The sequence below is a fragment of the Vipera berus genome (assembly GCF_964194415.1).
Source record: "Vipera berus genome assembly, chromosome: 16".
Taxonomy (NCBI): domain Eukaryota; kingdom Metazoa; phylum Chordata; class Lepidosauria; order Squamata; family Viperidae; genus Vipera; species Vipera berus.
In genome coordinates, this window is record NC_138219.1 from 10,163,021 (window position 1) to 10,174,128 (window position 11,108).

An 11,108-nucleotide genomic window follows, 5' to 3' on the forward strand; every position below is an offset into this window, starting at 1 on the left:
AAGGAAAAGCAGGGCGCCCAGAGAGAACCTCTGGGGGGCTTTTTCACTGTGGGGAAAACTCCCCGGGCCTCCTGACACACTGGGCTGGGGAGGGCTGCAGTTCCCCTCCCGCAGCTTCTCTGGCCACTTCCTGCCCGGAATGGAACAGGAAATGTCCTCTGAGTGAGACCGAAAGAAGAAGCCCGGAGGTGCTGGGTTCCCCCCCTGCCCTCCAGCAGGGCCAGGGGGAAAATTAAGAGGAGGAAGCCCCCTTTCACACTGGAGTTCAGCCACTTCCGGTTGGTAGCTGGGGGGGGGGAGAAATTGGGTTCACAATAGCATGGTTACTCATTACTTAACTGTGGAGATTCATTAGTGGTTTTGATATTGCTTGGGTGGCTGAGCCCATGAGAGGCGGAGAGAGAGAGAGCGGACTTTGGGGTTAAGGATGGGCAGTAGAAGAGCCTTAAAATGCCCCCCAACAGCGATGGAGGTGGTGGTCCTCCCGTTTCTTTTTGTGACTTTCTTGGGAAGAGACGGTGGATACGCCAAGGTGACGGTGCCCCAAAGTCTGGAGGAGCTACTGCCAGTTCTGTCACCTGCCTTCACAGCCCCACACCCCCTCCCACCCTAAGGTTCTCTCCACCTTAAAGCACCTCAGAGCAAGTTTAGCCAGAGCCCCCCCCCCAAAAAAAACCCCTTCTCTGCCTGTTTCCCCCACAGGAAGGATTCCTCTGCTGCCCGTGTCTCCATCACCCGCAACACACGTGCATAAGAAGCTTTTACCAGAGTTGATATTAATAGACTGGCAATGCTCTTTCTGCATTTTTTATGGGGGGGGGAGGAAAAAGCTGACAGCACTGATGCAAATGTGAACTTTGCGGAAGGAATTGTGGGGAGTTCTGCCTGCTGCCCTCCGTGACCCCTTTGGGGGACAAGGGAGGGTCCCTCCAGAGGGAGAGGCATGGCTCCTCTCCTCGGATCAGTTGGAAAATCAGACTTTTCCAGTAGACCAAAAAGGAGCTGCTTATCAATTCCCTTTCAGCCCTGCACCCCCAGTTCTGCACCCTGCTTCCAGTAAGCAATATAAAGCAAAGTATTGTCTGTCCACTGTTGGCAGCTGTATGGAGGTAAACTGCCCCTGGCCACGGAGGTTTAACTAAAGGCCGCTAGAGGTGCCACAGATGGGCTAATCCTGTTCCTTGACTCTTCTCCAGGGCAAATCCCCTCCCTTCCTCTTCAGCTTCTCTCTCTTGGCCTCGTTTCTCCCTTCCATGAAATGGGAGTAACCGAAGCACCGTCCCTCCAAGGGCAGCCAAGGCCAGTCCTGGAATGACCGCAGAGCCAGCGGGTTCCTAAGTGCTGCGGGGATGATGGATGGACGCAGCATTTTTCCGTTGCCAGAGATGCAAACTTGGACGGAAGGCTGCATATTCTTCCTGATTAGCATATATTATTCATAGAGACCATCAAGAAGCACAAACAGTGCTGGGGTGGGGGTGGGGTAGCCTTTAATGGGTTGCCCTTGGCTGTTTGGGCTGCCCCCAGAGGCTATCAGCCTCCAGCCGTGGGAGCTGCGTGGCCTTTCCATGTTCTCTGGAGGGGGAATCGGCGCCCGTTGGCACCCCTCCAGCTGCTCCTCCTTGTGGCTCCCTGGCAGGGTGGGAGCTGTGTGGCATTGGCCCTTTTTGGGTGCACAGTTTCCATGCCAGAAAAATTGAGCTGTTTCCCTCCCTCCTCCCCAGTCACAGAGTATTCCAGAGTTCCTGATCCAAAAACCTGCGTGCCAAAGAAGGGGCAGGAGGGAGTGTTCCATTTTTTTAATCACTTTGGTTTGATCTGTACAAAGGTGTTGAAAAATATACAAATTGTACATTAGGCCCCTCACTGCCTACTGAGCTGGCTCCCCCCCCCCACTTTACTAAGGAGAGCAGGAAAACAGCCCGAATCTCTTTGCCCCCCGCAGCTCCAAAGTTAATTTTCATCTGATTTTTACTGCTGGCGCATCTTTCGCTTCTTTAACTAATTCACCAAAATGACTCAAAATTTCTCTTCCTAAACAGTGGAGCTTGAAGGGTTCAGCAAAAGATCGGTTCCTGACACCAAAGAACTAGGACAGCAAAATCCCTTTCCTTGGCTCTCTTCCTGTAAAAGGAGAAGAATCACTTGGGGAACAGTTTTGAAGGGATGTTATCTTGCCAATCACTTTTTCTGCTTTTGTTCTTTGCACACGGCTGAATATCTTTGTAAATTAAACTGCTGCCCTCTAGTGATTTGGGCTTATCTGCCTGAAAAGATGAGAGCCTTGTTGCCACGGGAGACTGGAGGGGAGATGTTGCCGCCCCAAGGCCTGGATGGGAAGGGGGGGCGGGGGTGTTTGTAAAGATTCCACCTTTTCTGCAGCCTGCAGAGTCAGGGACGCCGCGGTGACCTCCCCTGATAAGGGCGGCCTTGGCCAATAAGGAGCCCTCAAAGCCAAAGCAGAAAGCAAGGAGTGACGGCAAGGCCGAGTCTCGGGGTGCACGATGGGAAATTCCTCTAGCCTTCAGGCAGTGCTAGCAGTGCCTCGGCTGATGCTCTCCACCCTTCCAGGACCAGGAAGGGACTCGGCCGGTGTTGGCACCATCCCGGGAAAAGGTAGCATTCTCCCCTGGCATCTGGCAGATTGAACCGGAGGGCAGACGGAGGGGCCTTTGGAGAAAATCCAGGGCAGACGGGGGCCCGGAGGGGGCCGTGAGCAGAGGGAGTGTGGTCAGACTGCGGTGAGGGCCTTGGACGTAAATAAGATCAATATAAAAATATTTCCTGGCTAGGGCTGGGGCGTTTTCGTGCAGGCCAAAGGTGCTGCGGTTGGGTAAGCTGTGGTGCCAGAGGACAAGATGGGACCTGGGTGGAGCCCCCCAGATGGGCCCGCCTTGCACGAAAAATGGGAGGGGCCAGCCCTTAGTCATCGTCATCGTCGTCGTCGTCGTCATCATCATCGTCGTCGTCGTCTTCGGTGTTTATCTCCCCTTCCAGCACGTCCTCGATCCAGTCTTCCAGCTCCTCCGCAGAGGGCAGGTCCTCCTCATCATCCATGTCCATCCAGACACTGTCGGCCTGGGGGGGGGAGGAAATTGGAGGAAAGAGCTGCTGGGGGGGGAAGCCCAGGCCCCCTGGCTCTGCCCCCTGGCTGGCTCCAGTGACCGGGCCTTGAGGGCTTCTGCTCGCTCTGCCTGTCATCTCTGCCCCCCCAAGGCTCAGTCCAGCGGCCCCCCATCACCCCAGCAGGCCCCCTTGCCAGCTTCCCTAGAACCTCGGCCAGCTGCTCTGCACCGAACACTTTGGGAAGCTGTCGGGCACCCATCGCCATACTGTGCCGGATGGTTCTGGCCTCTGACCGCCAAGAGGCAGCCACGTGTGTCTGGATGTACTCACGTCCGTCACGTTGACAATGCCAATCTGAGGCCGGGACAGGTCAATGCCGAAGGTTTTCTCCCAGTATGGGATCAGCTGCGAAGGAAGCAAAGAGGGGGGAGTGAGCGCCTGGGGGGGAACTTCCTGGGTTTGGTTGGGATGGCTGGAATGGGGGGGCAGCCTTTGGACTGTGGGGTAAAGAGCCCCTTCCAGGTGTTACCTACCCCTTGGACGTGGAAGGAACCAGCGGGTGGGGGACCCTGCCGGCTTTTCTCCCACGCCCCTCACCTGGTGGCCCTCTGCAGCCCTGCCCTGCCACCAATCAAAAGATCTGCCCACCCACAAATGCCCGCCTCCACAGCCGGCTTTCCAAGGGATGCCAGCCTGGAGCAGCCCAAACTTTGCAGGGCAGGAGGGAAGCAGAGTGAGGTGCCAGGGGAAAAGGCACCCAGAAGGTTCCCAGGGTGGCCCCTAAAAGCCCCCTCCCCCCATTTTAAAGGGCACAGCGGACTCTTCACCAGTGGGAATTCCTCTGGATCGATCCAGATGACGCTGAGATCTGGGTTGTCTGTGTTGTCTTGGGCGACTTCTTTCAGGATCTCTAGGAACTCGTAACCATCTGAGGAGAGAGAAGGGGGGGTGGGGGGATTAAGGGGCTGCCTTTGGCCCCATCAGCCTTCTTGCCTGCAGCCCCTGAATGGCGCCCCCCCTCGCCTCCTCCTCCCCCCGTCGGCAGAGGTCTCCTTTTCCACAGAAGCAGCTCTGGCCAAGGGCAGCCCCATGGTGGACGGGAACCAGCAGCCAAGGGACCTTCTCCAGATGCTCCTTGCAGGCCGGAGGGATGCTTGACTGAGCAAGCAACATGAGTGTGACCTGGGTGTCGAGAAGCAGGAGGCGTTTCACCCCTCTCGCACAAACCTGGTTTATAGCTGGAGAAATGGTGGCGGAGAAGGGAATATAGAATGCAGAACAAGAGGGTTGGAAGGGACCTTGGAGGTCTTCCAGTCCAACCCCCTGCTCAGGCAGGATATTCCTCCTTAGTTCCAGGTTGCTTCTCTCCTCTATTCGTCTCCATCCGTTGTTTCTTGTCCTTGGGGAGTCAACACAGGACGACACCCACCCACCCCCAATCTAGAGTGACTTACCAGGATCGTCTTCCTCTGCGAAGGCCACAATGTGGATGCCATCAATGTCGTCTTCCTGGATGGAGGGGAAGGGCAGATTGACTCACTCTGGGCGACTTTATTGCTCTCTTGGCTATTTGTTACTGGCAGACAGCCCCCCCCCCAAGGAGGAGAAGCAAGCAGCAGGACCCCCCATTCAGAGCACCCCGAATTCTGCAAACAAGCCAGGGTTCAGCTGAGGGCCCCCCAAAGTTCCCATGGCTTGTAAATGAGCCATTGTGGTCGAAGCAGGGCTTTGGCAAGGCACCCAGGTATGCCCCCTTGCACGAGGTCTGGGCAGCACTGGTAATGGGGGGGGGAAGAGGGGGCTTTTCCCAGACAGACCCGCCATGTCTGTTGGAGGGTTCAAAGGGGACCAGTTGGTGCCTTTGAATGTTTAAAGGTAAACAGGGAAAATATATTTATAATTTATTACCTGGCCAGCACAAAGTATCTGTTTTCACCGGAATTGCTGGCTTTGTGTTGATTCTTTATTATTCATGGGAAGCCGATACTGGGTTCCAATTATGTAGGAGGGAGGGGAGGGAGGGGGCTGAGTTTGGAGTTCCACCTTCTGCTAGCTGTGAAGCTATTGGGGGGGGCATGGGCAAGCTGCCCTCCCCGACTTTCTCCTTTGCCTTCAGTGCTTGCCTTAGGCCCCCTCCCTCCCGCCCCTCTCCTTGTCCTGGCAACTCCTTCTGCTCCTGGTGCAAGCCTCTGTGCCTGGAGCCCCATTGTCCCCTGCCCCTCTCCTCCTGTTCACGTGCAAAGGTCAGCAGGGCAGAGCAGCAGGAACTGGCGGCAGCAGCAGCAGCAGCAGCGTCTGCTTCCTCCCCTCCTTCCGTCCCCAGAGAGCTTCGTCCTCCCTCGTGGGGTCTCTGGGGACTGGGACGGAAAGGAGGAAAGGATGCAGCTTTTAAGCCAGCCAGCCACCAGCAGCCTGCACGTGAGACCCACATAAACGGCCGCAAGAAAGCCAGTCTTGCAGCAATTGTGCCCAGCTTAGCCGCAATCTAGCCAGCAGCTCAGCAACTTTCCTTTGGGGACATTTCAGTCCTCACCTTGTTACTTCGGCTGCCCTTCCAGAAGGGCCTTGTCCCAGGAGAGAGCCTGCTTCCTCTTCCCTGGGAGCATACTTAGGAATGGGGAAGGGGCTCTTCCTGCCTGGCACCCCCCCCCCGCCCCTTTTCAGGTCTATGAACGTACCCACGTTTCATACATGCTGTCTGGGTGCAGCTTCCTCAGCGTTGGCCTGCAAGAGAGAGACAGACGGAGGAAAAGAGCAGGGTGAGGGCAGAAGGGCAGCAGAGACCAGCAAGGTCTGTTCAGGCCGGACAAGGTAAAGACCCCCCCCAGGTGAAGGCTATTTTCTTGGCAGCGGGCCAGGGAAAGTTTTTTGGACTTCCCAGTCCAAGGATTCCCCACCTGAATATTAAGCAGCTCCAACCCTATTTAGCAAGTAGCAGGCAGGTGCTTGCTGTGTAATGGCACACCTGCAGTCATTACAAAACCCCTTCGTTATAGGCCGGCCTTGGCGTCCCTGGCTTCTAGCAGCTGAATCTCTCTGGAGGGAGTGTCCGGTCAGCGCCAAAGAGGGCTTTTGAGGCAGCAGCCTGCCCCCTTTTCTTCCAATCAGAGACCTGCCACCCTGGGTGCCCTCTTTTTGTATGGGCCATCATGCAGAGGCCCCCTTAGTAGGCTGGGGAGAACCCCCTGCTCGGGGATGGGAGGAGGGGGAGGACCCATTTGAGACGTGTTCCTCAACTGGGGGAAGGGTCAGGAGTAAGGGGCTCCAAAATGCCATCTTCATTGCAAGGCTCTTAATGGGGGGGCATCCTTTCTGGGCATCTGATCCCATTGGGAAGCAATCCCAGGAGAGCCTCTCTCCTCTCCGGGGCCAGGGCTTTTATGGGCCGATGTGCATCACCAGCCCCTGTGCAAGGCCCAAGGAGAGGAACCGGCCAACCATTGGGGCCAAATGTGTGCCGTTTCCATGGCAGCCGGAGGAGGAAGAAGAGAAGAACAAGGCAGGGATGCTGCTGCTGATGCTGGGAAGACGGTTGCCATGGCAACCGAGGAAGGTCTCCCCATTGCGCCAGGCACAGCAAGTTGCCGGGGAGCCCCCCTCCCCCTAGGGCAGGGGGGCAGCGAGGCTTCACCTCTTGTGCTCTTCCAAGAACTGGACTATTTCCTCCTCGCTGTTCGGCTTGTCCGGGATGGTGACCGGCTTCTCCATAAAGGGCTCGTAGTAGTCAATCTCGTTCAGCTTCAGAGACAGCTTCTTCGCCACCTGCCAAGACAGAAGAGAGCCGGTTGGATGGGCAGAGCTTCCTGGGATGGGGGGGAGTTTCCACAGCTGCCTCCTGCCCTAGCACTCCCTGAAAAGGCACGGACTTTGACCCCAGAATTCTGGCTCTTGGCTGGGGAACATTGGGAGTTCAGGTCCACTGGTCTCAAAGCTGCCATGTCTCTCTCTCTCTCTCTCTCTCTCTCATACCTTGCTGTCAAACGTTGCAAAGAAAGGGATGTAAGGGTGGAATTCTTCAGCAGCATCTACATAGGCCTTGAAATCTGGAAGAGAAGGCAAAGGGTCTCCCCTGGTAGCCCCAGCAGACCAGCCCCCTCCTTACATTGGAATCCTGGGTCTGGTGGCCTGAAATTTCTTCATCATTGGCCCTACCCCACCCAGCTTTCCATCTTGGATTTTACGACCTGGGTGTCCTGAACCCCATTTCTCCTGGGACCCCCTCCCCCCTGATCCACTCACGCTCAGAGTCCTCGTTCTTGAAGTAACCGATGAGTTTGGGCTCATCCTCGATATTCTCAAATGCTTCAACCTCATTTTCTCCATCGATAAACTCCACGGGGTCCTCCAGGACCTGCAGGGAAGGGCGAGGGTGAGGCCTTGGCTTGCTCTCTGGCCAAATCTGCCTGGCTGACACAGGGTGGTTCTGCCAAGAGTCCTGGGCTTTTCTGAGGGCAGGCTGGCAGGGGAATTCTGGGAGTTGGGCCACACATCTTGGGGGTTGAGGTTGAGAAACGCTGGTTTAGAGGGTGGCCATCAGCACCCTGGACAGGGCCTGGGAGTCAGCAGCTCTGGCCCCCTATTAGTCTCAGGGAGTTCAGAACCAACTGGGGGGAGGGGGGCAGGAGGAGTTACTCCCAGCCCCCTTCCCCTCCCCCCCAGGATACTGCAGGAACCCTTCCTTGGGTGACACAGCTCCAAATGGACCCCCCCTCCTCAGCCTGACCCCAGTCGTGCTTCCCACTGGCCTGGATAAGATTGCGATGGAGACGAGTGCAATGAAGCACAATTGAGGGCAGCAAGATCCGAGCTGGCTCAGCTGCAGAACCTGGGCAGTCTTCAGGCCGGGATGGGGAGGGAAGATGGCCAGAGAAGCCTTTTGAGGGGTGGGAGTGTGCCCATGGACCACCAGCAGGGTGGGCTGGAAAGAGCCTCCTCTTTGGTTCTCCTGCCTTTGCGTTGGGGGTCTTTTCCCCCTGTAAAGAGGGGAAGGGGGCTGCAGGGGCTGCAGGGGGCTGGGAAGACAGTTGCTACTTACGTCAAGGAGAAACTCCACCAAGGTGTCGGCTGAAAATTCCCCGTCGTATTCGATGACTTCGTCCTCCTTGAACACGTACACACTGTCTTCTTCCGCCAGCCCTGCGGGGGAGGCCAAAGAGGGGTCAGCCAGAGGCTGTCTTTGGACCTTTGAGCATGAAGACTGGCAACCTGGTTCTGACAAAGTGGGCATCCCGTGCCAGGGTGGATCGGTATACAAAGGGCGGAGGCATTTGCTTTCCATCTGGTCCTTCTCAGGCAACTGGGGCTCAGAAGAGCCAACTTCTGCCCTGGGGCAAGTCGTTTAGACTGTGAGCTTTGGGGGGCACAGACCCACTCATCTAGGGAACCCCAAAAGTCCCTTAAGAAGGAAGCGGGCGTTGAATGAACCCAGAGCCTGGCAGTTTTCACTGCCCCCTGGTGGCCTCCGACGTTCGCTCTGCTTCCACCAGCAGAAAAGATTCCTAGGTGGGTCCTAATCGGAACTCGTCTCCAGCTTGGGCAAGGGGGAAGCGGGCCTCCTGCGTCTTCAGGGAGGGTCTTCTGATTAGCCAAGGAAGGTCTCCGTGGCCGCCAATCATTACCTAATTTTTTGGCCACCGCAGCGTCTTTCTCTGCGTCCACCAGGCCAAAGCCGACCCCCTTCTCCTCCAGGACTTGGGCTGCTAACTGGGAGGAAGAGCCGCAGGCGGCAGACAGGCGGAGAGAGAGAGGGAGGGAAGAGAAAGGGAATGAAAGCACCGCAGGGACCTTCTGGAAGGATTTCTGGGGAGGGGACCCAGAACTATGGATTTGTTAAGCCTTGACCCCCCCTGGCTCCCAGCCCCCCACAGCAGCCCGAAGGGCTTCTCGATGTTTTTAACTGTTGCCAAAGGCGACTGCTCAACGAAGGCTGCGGGTCGCCTTGCTCCTCCTAAACTTTGCCATGCCTCCTCTTTTCCCTCTGGCTGCTTTAACCTTGGATCGTGGCAAGGGAGAACAGCTGCGCTGGATGCCGGTGGCCATCCGGTCAGGGATGAAAGTGGGTGGATGCAGTTGCTGGGGGGGGACCCAACCCAACCGCTGATTGCTGGACTGTTCTTCCCGAGCCGCGTTGAGGGGCTCCAAGGAGAGCTGGAGGCCCAGGTCCCCTTCCTTCAGGCTCAGAGTTGGCTCTTCTTTTTCAGACGCTCACAGGCTGGTCTCCTCTCAGAATCGCTTCAGCTCTCCCCCCCCCCCCGTTAGAGGGGGTAGATTCTTTCCGGCTCCTGAAATCTGAGTCAGGCCTTTGATGGGGAAGCAGGTGCCCCCCCCCGACCATGCATAAATGCAGGGCCCCGCCTGGGCATCTGGGGACAAAGTAAGGGTCCAGTCCGGTGAGGGTTCGGGTCATCAGAGCTGATCTCCCGGGCAACCCCCGGCCAGAGTGGGGAGGTCACTTCAATGTGTTTTCTGGAGAAAGCCAGATTTCTGGGCCAGGGTCTCTGGGCTGACCCAGCAGGGGCCTGTTTTTGATTTGCCCATCTTCGCACCATTGCTGCAAACACGAGGACTAGTGGCATGAAAATCCTAGTTATTCCCAGTGCAGGGCTACTGCCTGCCCCCCTTCTCCTTCTCCCCACCTTTTCTCAGCCCTCTCCCTCTTTTGGCCCTCCCCACTTCCTCCCTGAATGCGGAAGCTCCCTGGGGTCAATTTTTAGGGTGGTCCTGCTTGCAGTCACAGCACCTCCTTCCCTCCCCCAGGCTGATCTGGCTTTACTGCCCCCTCCCCACAACATTCCCAAGGAGGTGGGCCTGGCCGCTTCCCCTTCCAGGGGCTCCAATTTTGGAGGTGGCAAATTTAGCCTGGTGACCTCCCCTGCCCCACTTGATGCCCCTTGCCCTGGCAGAGAGAAGGGCCAATATCGGCCAGAGGACCCGCATTAAAGGGTTCAAGGGAGGCAGTTAAACTGTGCCTTTCAAATGCCCGTCCCACCTCCCGAATGCTAGACTGCTACAGTAAGCGATGACGTCCATCCCTCACCGCCTCCCCCTGACCCGCGGTTCCTGAAGCCCCGGTGCTCTGCCTTTGAAGACCACCTCCCGCTCCCCGCCCTCAGCCCCTACCTCCAGGATCAGCTCCTCCATCTCAAACTGCCTCTGCGAAGCCTTGTCATCCCCCACCGGCTCGTGGTAGAGCAGCGCCAGCACCTCGTACTTCTTCAGGACGGCCTTGTAGTTCTTCATATTGACGTCGATGACGCGGTCGATGCCGTCATACTCGGGGAAATCCAGCCCCTCCTCGCCACGGGCCCCGGGGCCGGCCAAGGCCAGCAGCAGAGCGGCCAAGATAAGGCCGAGCCACTTCATCTTGCCGTGAAGGGGCTCTGGGGGTCCTTCCCCACGGTGAGAGAGAGAGACAGAGAGAGACAACTGCCCGGGCTTCCCTTCCTGCCTCCCCTCCCTCTCGCGGCTCCTGGTCAGGTGCGGGCCGGGCCGGGCGCTGGCTGGGCTGGCGGCTCTTGGCTGACGCAGGCAGGTGCCCGGGACTGGCCGAGGAGGAGGAGGGCGACGACCACACGGAGGGGTGCGGAGCTCCAAAGGCGGAGGAGCCAAGCTCCAGGCAGCGCATAAAAGACCCTTGGGGGGGGAGGGCTCTGGGGCTGGAGGGCCGTCTTATCCACAGATATTTGGCACCGTCCCCAGCTGGCCCCCTCTTGCTCCTGCCTATATATGTCAGTGGGGAGAAGGAAGGGAGCAGGCCGCCTGATGGGGAGTGCCAGCCCCCCCAAAGACCCCCGCGGACCCCCTTTGCACAGGGGCTACCAGGGGCCAGGCTTCCCCCCCCCACGGTGGGTCCCTCCGGCTTTCTCCCCTCTTCCCCCCGGCCTGCATAGGAGGGCATCTTCTTATCGCCATATTAAGGAAGGGGGGCAGAGAAGGAGGCATGCGGGGCAGGGCAAGACAGCACGGCTAAAAATAAGAGGAGATGACTCGGAGGTAAATCAAGACCGGCTTGTGCGGATGGCAGGGAAATTAGAGAGGGACGG

The 11,108-nt window shown here is 57.7% G+C and overlaps 1 protein-coding gene across 1 annotated transcript; it reads right to left on the reverse strand.

Annotated features, from left to right (window-relative positions):
• Positions 1-1,784: 1,784 nt before the first annotated feature.
• On the reverse strand, positions 1,785-10,742 carry CASQ1 (calsequestrin 1). Its single transcript, XM_081340696.1, has 11 exons — positions 10,186-10,742; positions 8,685-8,769; positions 8,102-8,202; positions 7,306-7,417; positions 7,036-7,109; positions 6,698-6,828; positions 5,745-5,790; positions 4,521-4,575; positions 3,894-3,994; positions 3,397-3,471; positions 1,785-3,078 (listed from the first exon to the last, which is right to left on the reverse strand). Exons 1-11 carry the CDS (start codon positions 10,426-10,428, stop codon positions 2,923-2,925), a joined length of 1,179 nt encoding a protein of 392 aa, XP_081196822.1. The 5' UTR covers positions 10,429-10,742; the 3' UTR covers positions 1,785-2,922.
• Between the last annotated feature and the right edge of the window lie 366 nt (positions 10,743-11,108).